The sequence below is a fragment of the Bubalus bubalis genome, chromosome 13, assembly GCF_019923935.1.
Source record: "Bubalus bubalis isolate 160015118507 breed Murrah chromosome 13, NDDB_SH_1, whole genome shotgun sequence".
NCBI lineage: Eukaryota > Metazoa > Chordata > Mammalia > Artiodactyla > Bovidae > Bubalus > Bubalus bubalis.
The window spans coordinates 77434522-77448589 of record NC_059169.1 but is presented as its reverse complement, the minus strand read 5'-3'; the positions used below and the strand labels follow the sequence as shown (position 1 = coordinate 77448589).

Here is a 14068-nt window from a genome sequence, read left to right as displayed (position 1 = left end):
GCGCTGGAGTGTGAAAGCCCTAGCTCGCCTACCTCAGGGTGAAGCCAGTCTGAGGCCCGAGGTACTCTGCAGCTGACCTCTATGTGATCGGGTGGAACACCTCCTTCCCTATGTCCAACTTACACCTGAGCTAGAAGTCTACCTTCCCCCCTGCCCCTCCCCAACCCCAAGGCTGTATGCTCTTTAAGAGCTCAGAATACATCACTGGTCTCGGTACAGTTTGCTGGGCTGCACAGCAAATTAAACTCAGGCCTTGAAATATTTATAGAAGAATATGACAAGACAAACAGAAATGATTAATCTCCAAGGATTAACTTTTAAATTTTCCTTGCCACATTTGGATACACCAGTCATTAAATCACTTGATACATACCAGGATTTGAACTGCAGCTGGTAAACTATCTAAAGGAAAATCTGGAAGTCCAAGGGTAGAAGATTCTTGGGAACAGAGAGTGGTGGCAAAGGATAAGAGCTGAGAAACTCTAGGAGAAAAAAAGAAGTGGTGTTAAATTTTATTCTAATAGTTTCAGTATATAAAATCTGTTAAAGACAAAATAGCTGAGCCAATTTAATTAATCTAAAAAGTTGACATCTACTATTAAATTCTTAAAGAACAACAGCTCCACATTGCACTTCATTCAGAAGCTTGTTATGTACAGGTAAGTGTACCTAATCTCTTAAATCCATCACAATATGTGAGGTTTTACACAACCTGACCCAAAACTACCCTGTCAGTCTCACCTCCTACCCTTCTCAGTCCAAATCCAAACTTTAGCCACTGGGAGCTTTTCATGTTTTCAAGAATAAAGCATACTCACTCATAACCCACGCCTTTAAAAAATTTCTTAGAATTCCTTAATTCCATTCTCTATCAGTCAAAAGCCTACTCATTCCTTAAGATCTACGTCAAATGCCAATGCCTCTGCAAAGACCTTGTAGAGTTTCAGCCCCAACACTTTGAAATTATGGCCCTTACCACACTATGTTAAAGAAAAGTATTTATACACATATCTTTAAACACTACTGGATCTTGAAATTCTTGTCATCAAAGTTCATGTCTTATTAACTTATTAACTTTATCATTAGCACATATACCACAGCTGCTGAAAAGCTTTTCAAATGGTTGCTGAATGAATGAATCAGTTGATCAATGAATGGGCAAAACAAGTTCAATGTTAAGAATCCAGATTTTATATATACATATAAGCTATCTATTTATACACACAAATATACATATTTATATATGTGTGCATGTTTATATATTTTATATATAAACGTATTATTTTTATGTTTAATATAACATATGCTTCATATAGCATATGTTAATGGTATAAATTATTATGTTAATATGTTATAAATATCGATTTATATATAAATAGCTACTGCTGCTGCTAAGTCGCTTCAGTCGTGTCCGACTCTGTGCGACCCCATTGACGGAAGCCCACCAGGCTCCCCCATCCCTGGGATTCTCCAGGCAAGAACACTGGAGTGGGTTGCCATTTCCTTCTCCAATGCATGAAAGTGAAAAGTGAAAGGGAAGTCGCTCAGTCGTGTCCTACTCTTAGCAACCCCATGGACTGCAGCCCACCAGGCTCCTCCATCCATTGGATTTTCCAGGCAAGAGTACTGGAGTGGGGTGCCATTGCCTTCTCCATATAAATAGCTAGCATATATATATATTCGGAGAAGGCAATGGCACCCCACTCCAGTACTCTTGCCTGGAAAATCCAATGGGTGGAGGAGCCTGGTGGGCTGCAGTCCATGGGGTTGCTAAGAGTCGGACACGACTGAGCGACTTCCCTTTCACTTTTCACTTTCATGCATTGGAGAAGGAAATGGCAACCCACTCCAGTGTTCTTGCCTGGAGAATCCCAGGGATGGGGGAGCCTGGTGGGCTTCCGTCAATGGGGTCGCACAGAGTCGGACACGACTGAAGCGACTTAGCAGCAGCAGCAGCAGCATACATACACACACACACACACACACATATAAATCTATCTATATGTATATCTGAAATACTTACTTTTCAGTAGGAACATTGGCTCCAACTGAGTATAACAGTTTAAGTTGGTCCTAAAATAGCACAGGAACATACCAAATTGATTAATAAGGACTGTAACATATTAAATGCAAATACTTAGAGACATAATTCAACCTTTTAATCAAGCACACACTAAGCAATCAATAGCAAAAAATCGTTTTCTGATATATGTCATTTTTCTAAAAGAAAAGTAACTTTTTCTTCCTAGTTTTCAGAGATTTTCTTTACCTTTGTATCCATTTCACTTTCCAGTAATTACTGAGGGGGACAACTACAAACATAGTAACATTTTTATAGTAACTGAATTAATTATAAATAGGAGAGATGTTTTAAAAATAAACCACTCTTAAGGAGAGAGGGGAAAGACAGGGGAGGGAATGAAGAGGTACAAACTACCATGTATAAAACAAATAAGCTACAAGCACAAGGAATATGGGTTCTATACTGTCTGAGCCACCAGGGATGTCCAAGAATACTGGAGTGGGTAGCCTATCCCTTCTCCAGGGGATCTTCCTGACCCAGGAATCGAACTGGGGTCTCCTGCATTGCAGGCAGATTCTTTACCAGCTGAGCTATCAGGGATGCCCACAAAGAACATAGCCAATATTTTATAATAACTTTAAATGAAGTATAATCTATGAAAATATTGAATCACTAAAATGAACACCTGACACTAATATTGCAAATAAATTATATTTCAATTAAAATTAAATAAAAATTTCAAAATAAATTATCCCTGTTCCTACTTACCTTGAAGGGCAGATAATAAATATCTCTGGCTTGAAATCGAGACCGGAGTGGGGGATCTAATGGATTCCCAGAGTACCTGGGCACTGGCAAGCCCAAAGCAATGACTCGGAAATTTTCACTAACTCGGACAATCTTCCAAGCATCCAATTCTGTTTTGGTATGATCCTAAAAGAGTAAGGAAGCACAAGTTACTTCATGACAATACAGACCACGCTTGCAGGAGCCGAGCTAAGGGATTTAGCCCCTGACTGCTGAGTAAACTGTACTAGAGAATCCTCTTGAAGCCAAATTGTCAAGGATGGGAGTAAAGTGGAATCAGGAAGAGGGTACCAGGGAAGGCTTGCAAAATGAAGACTGGCATTTGAAAGCAGAAGCAGTGAATGCATTGAGGCACAAAGGCGATGTTGATCAGACCTCTAAGCTCTACTTGGTCAACAGAGAGGAATAGCCAGGAGAGCAAGAAAAATAAACTGATTCCAGCTAGAAGTCAACACAGAGTAGTTCTGCAAGGACAGACCACCAGCAGGGCAAAGACTCTCCGGGGACTTTCAACAGATAAATGTGTTTACGGACGTATCTCTACCAAGCTATAGTAATAGTAATAAGTAACATTTCTTAAAAAATTAATACATGGTAAGCACTTTTCACTAATTTTTCTCATTTAATTTTCACCAGAATCCAAAGAGACACAAATCCTGACGTTCAAAGGAGTTACATAACTTGCCTACATTCCTGGACCTAGGATATGGTGGGGCTGAGACTGGAAACAAAAGGAAACATGTGACTTTGGAGTCACAAATGCCGACTCCAGGGCACATTCTAGCTAAGTGACCAAAAGCCTGTTATTATACCCCTGAGTCTCAATTTTCTCATCTGTAAAGAGGAAACAATACCACCGATATTATTACAGCTGTTATGAAAGTTAAATGTGATCACGCCTGTAAAAGTAACTGGCCCTGTTATCTTCCTTCTCTGCCTGACCCTCCCAGGGCTCTTCACTGTTCTTCAGCCTTTAAAGAGCCACCGCCCAACCCCACCACCCCGGTCCCTTGCTGTTGCCCTCTTTATACCTTCTTGTATCGCAACATTTAAAGACTTCATTCCACTTAACTGTTAACAAAGAGTCACTGAGCACCTACCCCGTGCCAGGCAATGTTCTCAAGTTTGAGATAATAACAGTGATAAAATTTCTAACCTATTGAAAGTTATAATCTAGTAGATGGAAGCAGAGGGTAAATAATCTGCCTGCAGTGCAGAAGACCCAGGTTGGACCCCTGGGTCGAGAAGATCCCCAGGAGAAGAGCATGGCAACCCACTCCAGTATTCTTGACTGGAGAATCCCACAGACAGAGGAGCCTAGCAGGCTACAGTCCATGGGACTGCACCGAGTTGGACATGACTGAAGTGACTTAACACACACACACACACGGAGGGAGGCAGACAGTGAACTAAAACCATAAGCAAGTAAATCAAGTAGGATAATTAGATGACTCTGTGGAAAAAAACAGAGCAGAGTGAGGCAGTATGGGGGCAGAAGGCATGTCGCAATATTTAATGAACGGTGAGGGCAGTCTTCCCTGGAATACAGGCGGAGCTCGGAGGTGTAGCAGCTGCGGCTCCAGACCACCACAACAAAGCACGTTTTGCAATGCAGTGAGACGCACAAAGCCCCTGGTTCTCCAGTTCATGCAAAAGTCACTTTTACACTACACTGTAGCCTATTAAGCATGCAATAGCATTACATCTAAAAAATGCACATACCTTAACTTAAAAATACTTTATTGCTAACAAATGCTAACCATCCTCTGAGATGTTAGTGAATAGTAGCCTTTTTGCTGGTAGAGGGTCTTGTCTAAACGTTGATGGCTGCTGACTTGACTAGGAGAGTGGTTGCTGAAGGCAGGCATGGCTGTGGCAATTCCCTAAACCCTTGACCAACAAAGATCTCTCTAGTCAAAGCTACGGTTTTTCCAGCAGTCACATATGGATGTGAGTGCTGGACCATAAAGAAGGCTTAGCACCAAAGAACTGATGCTTTTGAACTGTGGTGTTGCAGAAGACTCTTGAGAGTCCCTTGGACTGCAAGGAGATCCAACCAGTCCATCCTAAAGGAAATCAACCCTGAATATTCAATGAAAGGACTGATGCTGAAGCTGAAGCTCCAATACTTTGGCCACCTGATGCAAACAGCCGACTCATTGGAAAAGACCCTGATGCTGGGAAAGACTGAAGGCAGGAGGAGAAGGGGACAACAGAGGATGAGGTGGTTGGATGGCATCGCCGACTCAATGGACATGAGTTTGAGCAAGCTCCAGGAGATGGTGAAGGACAGGGAAGCCTGGCGAGCTGCAGTCCATGGGGTTGCAGAGTCGGACCCAACTAAGCAACTGAGCAACAACAAAAGGCCACCATGACGTCTGCTGCATCAACTGACCCTTTCATGAACAATTTCTCCATAGCATGAGATGCTTTTGATAGTATTTTACCCACGGTAGAACTTTCCAATTTGGAGTCAGTCCTCTCAAACTCTGCTTCAGCTTTATCAACTAGGTTTATGTTTGAAATTCTAAATCCTATGTTATTATAACAACTTTCACGGCATCTTCACCAGGAGTAGATTTCATCTAGAGAAAACATTTTCTTTGCTCATCCATAAGCAGCAACTCCTCATCTGTTAAAAGTTTTATCATAAGAGTACAACAATTCAATCACATCTTTAGGGTCCACTTCTAATTCTGGTTTTCTTGCTCTTTCTATCATGTCTGCAGTTACTTTTTTCCCTGAAGTCCTGACCCTCTCAAAGTCATCCATGAGAGTTGGAATTAAGTTGTTTTGTTTTTTTTTTAAATCAAACTACTGGGAGTTTTTTGCTTTCTTCTTCTTTTGAAAAATATTTATGTATTCATTCATTCATTCATTTGGCTGCACTGGGTCTTAGCTGCAGCACGTGGGATCTTTTACTTGTGACAGGCAGGATCCCCAGTTATGGAATGTGGGATCCAGTTCCCCAACCAGGGATCAAATCCACTCCCCTTGCCCTGGGAGTGTGAAGTCCCAGCCACTGGACTGTCAGGGAAGGCCCCTTCCAATCTCCTGTTAATCTTGATATCTTGACCTCTTCCTATGAACCATCAGTCAGTTCAGTCACTCAGCTGTGTTAACTATGTCAGGTTCACTATGAACCATAAGTGTCTCCTTAATGTGGCATCTGTAACAGCAAATCCTTTCCAGAAGGTTTTCAATTTACTTTGCCCAGATCTGTCAGAGGAGTTACTTTGGCAGCTAGAGCCTTACAAAATGCATTTCTTAAAAAATAAGACTTGAAAGTCGAAATTACTCCTTGACCCATGGGCTGCCAACCGAATGCTGTGAACATGAATTTCACTGTACATCTCCATCAGAGCTCTTGGACAACCGGGTGCACTGTCTATGAACAGTAATATTCTGAAAGCTGGTTTTTTTCTGAGAAGTAGGTCTCAACAGTGAGCTCAACAGTAAACCATGCTGGAAACAGATTTGCCGTCATCCAGGCTTTGTTGTTCCATTTGTGGAGCCCAGGTAGATTAGATGCAGCATAATTCTTAGAGGCCCTACAATATTGCAAACTGGCAAAGCAACGCTAGCTTCCACTTACAGTCACCAGCTGCATTCGCTCCTAACAAGGGAGTCAGCCTGTCCTTTGAAACTCTAAAGACAGACATCGACTTCTCCTCTCTAGCTATAAAAGTTCTAGATGGCATCTTCTTCCACTAGAAGGCTGTTTCATCTACATAGAAACTCTGATGCTCACTGTAGCCACCTTCATTACTGATCTGAGCTAGATCTTATAGATAACTGACGACAGTTTCTATATCAGCACTCGGGCTTCACCTTGCACTTTTAAGTTATGGACACAGCTTCTTTCCTTAACCTCAGGAACCCACCTCTGCTAACTTCAGCTTCCTCACCTCTCTCAGACTTGAATTGAAGTTAGGGCCTTGCTCTGGTTTAGGCATGGACTTAAGGGAATGTTGTAGCTGGTTTCATCTTCTATCCAGACTACTAAAACTTTCTTCAGCAAAATAGGGTGGTTTCTCTTTCTTACCATTTGTGTGTTCACTGGAGTAGCATTTTTACTTTCCTGCAATAACTTTTCCTTTGCATGAAAAACCTGGCTAACGGTTTGGCGTAAGAAGCCTAGTTTTTGGTGTATCTCAGGTTTCAACATGCCTTCCTCAGTAAGCGTAATCATTTCTAGCTTGTCACTTAACATGAGAGACAAATGACTTTTCCTTTCACTTGAACACTTAAGAGGCCACTGTAGGATTATTAACTGGAACTGGCCTAATTTCAATGCTGTTGTTATGTCTTAGGGAACAGGGAGGCCTGCAAAGAGGGACAGAGATTGGGGATGAGCAGCTGATATGAGGAGTAGTCAGAGCACACACATTTATTGATGAAGTCACCATCTTATATGGGTTTGGTTTGAGGAACCCCAAAATAACTGCACATCAAAGATCAGTGATCACAAATTACCATAACAAATGCCAATGAGAAAGCTTGAAATGTGGTTAGAATTACCAAATGCATCACAGAGACATGAAGTGAGTGACCTCTGTTAGAGAAATGGTGCCCATTGGTCTGTTTGACGCAGAGTTGCCCCAACTCTCGATTTGTAAATAACGCCATATCTGCGAAGCAACACTAGAGCAAAGTGCAATGTAAAAAGGCATGCTGGGTTACATTTGAGCAAAGACTTGAAAGAGGTAGAGGAATGAGTCTGGCAGATGTCTGGGAGAAAACCACTCCGGGAGAGCAAGGTGCCTGTGTGAAGATGAGACAGGAGAATGCATTTCGAGTAGTTAATGGTAAAGAGCATGCTGGCAGGTGGAGTGGAATGAAAGGGGAGAAGGAGAGAAGGCGATAAGGTCAAAGGGGCAGTGGCGGCTCAGAGCACCAGATACCCTGTACTCCACCGTGAGGGCTTTAGATTCTATTCTGAGTAGAACAGGATGGCGTTGGAGGTTTACAGCAGAGGAATGACCTGTTCTGCCTTGCGTTTTAAACTGATCGCTGACTGCCCTGGGTGAGCCAGGAGGGAAGCAGGGGGTCCAGAGACAAAGCTCTTACAACAGCTCAGGCATGAGATGCCAGTAGCTTGGACCTTCAGGGTATCTAAATATTTCATTCGTTTCTGTCCACATCTACTGGACTTCGAGCTTCTTGAACCAACAAGTGGATTTTATTCAACTCTGTCTTCCTGGTGCCTAGCACAGTCTAGAAGCCATTAGGCTTGTTGAGGGAAGGAAGAGAAGGAAAGAGGGAGATAGAAACGGAGGGGAAAGGAAAGAATTAAAAGAAGAAAAAAAATAGAAAGAAAAATAGTGAGTAGAGAGACAAACAAAGTAAAACTCTGGGAAGTCCTCTCACATGGTCTGCGAACAGAAGAGCCAACAAAACTGCAAACGCGCAACTGGCTCCAGCCAACTGCCCGAGACAGCCGCCCCCGAACCACCGTCCTCGCTCTCGTACGATCGCGCCTTACACCGCAGACGGCCCGCGGCTCACAGCTCAGACGCAGCGCTGACGTGTTTCTTTTCTTACTTGGAGAAGTTTGTCGTAACGCTCGGCAGACATCAGGAAGCGTCCATCCTCAAGCTGCATCTCCCTGTTCTCCAGCAAGTTGTTCAAAACCGGCAGGACGTTCCTCTCCGCCTTTTCCAAGCCTTCCAGGATGAGTGTTCTACCTTCTGTGGCTGCACGAACTGCACACTATTTCCAAGAGACAAAAGCAACATCAGACACAGTGCAGCATGGCCTGATTGTACTTGTTCAGTAATGCAGATGAAACTAGGCCTCCTTATTATGGGGACCAGGAGTCGGAAAAGCTGGGCTCCAGATCTTGGTTTTGCTTATTCAACCAATAGGATCTTGACCAAGTGATTTTTCTCTCTTGAGGCCTGTTTCCCCATTTGTAAAATGAAAAGATTAGAAGCAGTGGTCCCTAAGGCTCCTTTCAGCTGTAACATTTTAGATATATCCCCAATGAAACAGAAAACTAAGAGCTATTTTTGGATCAGTAATGCAATCAAGGAAGCAGATTCCTTAACTAGAAACAAAAAATGAAGATTACAATCTGCCCTATCAAGATTCTTATGGAGATCAGATAAACTAGGTGAGAACACGCAGAGACTGTAAGGTTTTAAATGAGTCACCAGCACAATGGATTCAGATTTAGTGTCGTGCTCCACGCCGACAACATCACAGATTTACCAAAACGGAAACAGGGTCAGGTTTTCCACTGGGCTATAGCAGACTGACCATAATCATACTCCTAGTTTTCCAAGTTTAAGAAAATTAGAGAAAAAAAGAAAATAAAGTAGACTCCAAATGGAAAGAAACAGGAAAAATATAATTTAAAAAAAAAGTAAAGTACTAAAGATATGGGGGGGGATCCTTCTTTAACTGATAGATGCTGAAAAAGAACAATCTATTTTTTGCTCAAAATCCTTGAAAATCTGGTTTTAAAAAAAGAAAACCTCAATGACATTTCTGCTGTGTACTGAACAATATGATTAGGATTAATGCCGTGAAATTTACGTTATCACTCTCTCCTTAAAAGTCTCTATTTTTGATCTTTATATGGCACTATATTTTCTTAAAAAAAAAAAAAAAAAAAAAAAAAAACTCTCTTTTCTGTTTGCCCATCCCATGTAAGTTGCCAGAATTACATCTTTAACCCAAGCTCTTCTTACTCTAGAGGGTCTGGTCTGAGCATCATACTTAATCACATAGTTGCAACCACTGCCGGTATGCTAACCATTCTCAGCCTCAGGCTCCCCCAAGCTCCATCACACAGTCCTATTATATAAATGCCTCCAACCAGACTCTAGAAGCACCTCAGACTCTACTGTACAATACTGAACACATCAGATTTTCCTCCAAATATTCTCCTTCTCTTATCTTTCTATTTATGGTGCGAGCACTGTTTTCCCATGACAGGTCCTAGATTCCTATCTCACCTCCTACATCCAATTTATCACTATGTCCTGATGATGTACTTCTTTAGTATTTCTGGAATTCATCCCTTCTACCACTCCTCTAGTTCGGGACCTTCTTATCTCTCAGATCTTCTCCTTACTAAGTCCAAGCTCCTTAATGTAGTGTTTATGTCTATCACAATACGTCATTTATCGTTCTAATACTTACTCTGATACCAGTTGCCTGACGTGATATTCTTGCAACACTGAACAGGCTGTGATTTCCCCTTGCTTAAACATACCACACTGCTTAACTAGAAAAATGTGATCTATACTGATCCCCTTTGCTTAAAATTTAATTTTCCCTATAGCAATTAGCCCTCAACCAATCTGAAAAATTAGCCTCCAAACAATCCTTCAGATGAAGGGAGGAAAAAGACTATCTCTATTTTTTTTTAAGAGACTAAATATCCAAAAAATTTCTCAAATAGCAAAGCACTGATTTCCCAATTTGCAGGGGGTGGGGAGTGGCAGTGGGTGGCAGGGACTCAAAAACAGGCACTGCTTAATCAAGTCTCCTTTTAATAAGTTGCTGAATTTTGCATTGTATTACAGAATTCATTTCAAATGTCTATGTACTATCATAAAAAATTAACTTCTATGAAAACTACAATTAAGACTCATCCTATTTTAAAAGTAAGATCAAATCATGAATAAATCTGACCATCTTGTGGTAGCAGCTTTACTTTTTTAAATGCATGGACAGAAGTGACTTAGTAGCTCCTAAAGAACCGAAAAAAAAAAAAAGAATCTTATTTTTGCTAGTTGATAAAATGGCAAATCCATAGAAATGGCTTCCAGAACATTAAAAATAACACATAAACTACTTCTTATAAAAATTCATGTTTCAGCTAAGGCCTCAATTAAGCTTTCTTTCATAAGAATCTGTTTACTCCAAGAAAACACAGCTCCTAATAAAAAGAAACTCAGCTATATCTCAATCTAAAAAAAGAAAGAAATTAAGATAGCACAACTTGTGTCAATACTGTATTTAAGAAGCTAATAAACTTTTTGTCAATCTTAGTTATAAAACAGACTAAATACTGTATTTAACTTTTAAACACTTCATAGAGATGAAAACACATGTTCTCAGAGACAAAACTAGAAATATGTAAATCAAAATTTAGTGGTTTCCCAACTGCAGGTCAGGGAAGACAAAGTCTTGACGACACAGGACAACAGCAGACACAGCAGATCTGCTTTTATTTGCTCCAGGAGACTCTGGTCAGGCATGCACTGCACCTTTCCAGAGGAAAGGTGGAATGCTGCAGAGAGATTGGAAGGAAAGCACAAAGGAATCCTTCCATCCACCTAATGGAGGTGTGGACTAGTCGCTTTAGTGGTGCCCGACTCTTTGTGAAGTAGGTGCTGTGATCGTAACTTAAAAAGTAGTAATGGATGGAAAAAGGCCTCTTGAAAACCTGATAAATGCTGCACCACTTCTCCAGAGTAAAATGCACACAGCTATCTGTATATAACAGAGACCTCAAGTTAAGAACCTCTAATTCTGAAAAAATGATACAAACACAAAGTCACGAGTTGGCACACACTGTAGTAATAATTGCTGAAGCCAGAATCATCAATGAATGGTAAAATGAGTGGGTAAGAGTATGATGAAAAACAGGATATTTGCAAAACCTCAAAACTATCTCCCTTCACAAGGTATATTTAAGTGACAAAGGGAAAAAATAACACAACAGTGAAGAAACCTGGCAGATACAACCTTAACCAAGTGCTCAGTTAATATATAGTAACGAGATGTGTCAGGCTCCCCAGGTGGCACCAGCAGTAAAATGCCTGCCTGCCAGCCCAGGATACATAAGAAATGAAGGTTCAGTCCCTGGGTCAGGAAGATCCCATAGAGGTGGGCATGGCAACCTACTCCAGTATTCTTGCCTGGAGAATCCCCACAGACAGAGGAGCCTGGCAGGCTACTACTGAGTTGCACAGAGTCGGACAGGACTGAAGCGACGTAGCACGCCTGCAATGAGCTGTATCAATTTCAAGCACTGAACGTCTTATATGAAGCTCCCCCAAAGGCCACATCTCTTCTATTGCATTGCTACATTTTTAAAATAATGCATGATCTTGATCAAATCATGAGAAAACATCAGACAAAACATACTTAGCAACATTCTACAAAATAATTGGCCATGAAGAAGACAAGGGAGTGATCTGGTACTATAATGGGAGGTGGAGCTGCGGGTAGTGTAGCAGAAGTCATCTTTTTTTTAATGATGCAAATACTTGAGCATGTTCATATGATGAGGAGGAGCAGCTTTGTCTTTGACTAAGTGTCACTCCTCCTCCTCTTCCAAGGCTAGCTCTGTACTCTGAGCTTAGTGGCATTCTCTCTTCCTTCCTCCAAAATCTTCCATCAGCTCTCTCTCTCTCTCTCTCTCAGTTGTGTCTGACTCTTATTGATCCCATGGACTAAGAAGTCCACTAGGCTCCTCTGTCCATGGAATTTTTCAGGCAAGAATATTGGAGTGGGTTGCCATTTCCTCCTCCAGGGGATGTTCCCAACTCAGGGATCAAACCTGCACCTCTTGCATCTCCTGCATTGGCAGGCAGGTTCTCCACCACTAGCGCCACCCAGGAAGCCCTCCATCAACTATACCATATCTTTGTGTGTTCACATTCCTTCTCTTCTACACAAACGTCTGTACTTTAAGAAAATCTACAGTCTTCTGGGCCTCTTAATTTACTCTCATTTTCCTCTCCTTTATTCACAAGCTGCTTTTTTGTGTGTTTGCTTTTGGCTGCTCCGGGCAGCTGGTGGGATCTTTGTTCCCCGGCCCTCAGCAGTGAAAAGCACCAAGTCCTAACTCCTGAACTGCCGGGGAGTTTCCTATTTTCAAGCCTCTTGAAAACAGTCCACATACTGATTGCCTCTAATAAGCTTCCATCACCCTCACTTTACTGAAACTGCTCACTTGAAAACACCAAAAATCAAAATGCCACAAATCAAGCTTTTTCTTGATCATCGTGTTCTCCTTCCCTTCAATCTTCTTCCATTGGTTCTCTCTTGTGATTTGAAGAAAAAAAAAGTGAAAAGGCAGCTTCCCTGGTGGATCAAATGGTAAAAAACCTGCCTGCAATGCAGGAGACCCCAATTCAATCCTCTGACCCACTTCTGTGATTTACCATCTATGAATATGTACCAGGTTGGTTACCCCACTCCAGTGGGGAATTCCTACGGACAAAGAAGCCTAGCGGGGTACAGTCCATGGGGTCGCAAAGAGTCAGACACGACTGAGCAACTTCCACTTTCTCATGTACCTGCTTCATCTTCCGAGTAGCATTCTTAGGCCTTTAAGGGGTGAGAACTCTGTTTTTTGTCATATTGGTGCAAAATTGGCTCACAGCAGGCTTTTAGTGTTTATGGGATAAAAATGTAACCATTCAGTTAAAAGATGTTGTTATGTAAGTTTAGAAAGAATTTTTATATGAAGAATAATACTTATCTATGCTTACACTATGCCAAAGCCTTTGACTGTGTGAATCACAATAAACTATGGAAAATTCTGAAAGAGATGGGAATACCAGACCACCTGACCTGCCTCTTGAGAAATCTGTATGAAGGTCAGGAAGCAACAGTTAGAACTGGACATTCAACAACAGACTGGTTCCAAATAGGAAAAGGAGTTCGTCAAGGCTGTATATTGTCACCCTGTTTATTTAACTTATATGCAGAGTACATCATGAGAAACGCTGGACTGGAAGAAACACAAACTGGAATCAAGATTGCCAGGAGAAATATCAATAACCTCAGATATGCAGATGACACCATCCTTATGGCAGAAAGTGAAGAGGAACTCAAAAGCCTCTTGATGAAAGTGAAAGTGGAGAGTGAAAAAGTTGGCTTAAAGCTCAACATTCAGAAAACGAAGATCATGGCATCCGGTCCCACCACTTCATGGGAAATAGATGGGGAAACAGTGGAAACAGTGTCAGACTTTATTTCTCTGGGCCCCAATATCACTACAGATGGTGACTGCAGCCATGAAATTAAAAGACGCTTACTCCTTGGGAGGAAAGTTATGACCAACCTAGATAGCATATTCAAAAGCAGAGACATTACTTTGCCAACAAAGGTCCGTCTAGTCAAGGCTATGGTTTTTCCCGTGGTCATGTATGGATGTGAGAGTTGGACCGTGAAGAAGGCTGAGCGCCGAAGAATTGATGCTTTTGAACTGTGGTGTTGGAGAAGACTCTTGAGAGTCCCTTGGACTGCAAGGAGATTCAACCACTCCAT

General features: G+C 41.7%; 1 protein-coding gene across 4 annotated transcripts in view; it reads right to left on the bottom strand.

The window, feature by feature from the left end:
- The window catches only part of VWA8 (von Willebrand factor A domain containing 8), a 372743-nt gene that overhangs the window by 307410 nt on the left and 51265 nt on the right, over positions 1–14068 (bottom strand). For all 4 annotated transcript variants that reach the window (XM_044926848.2, XM_025263046.3, XM_044926849.2 and 1 more), the window contains exons 5-8: positions 8375–8542; positions 2792–2956; positions 2024–2073; positions 374–482 (exon numbers count right to left, since the gene is read on the bottom strand). In XM_044926848.2, coding sequence (XP_044782783.2) covers positions 374–482; positions 2024–2073; positions 2792–2956; positions 8375–8542 — 492 coding nt within the window. The remainder of the gene's footprint in view (positions 1–373; positions 483–2023; positions 2074–2791; positions 2957–8374; positions 8543–14068) is intronic.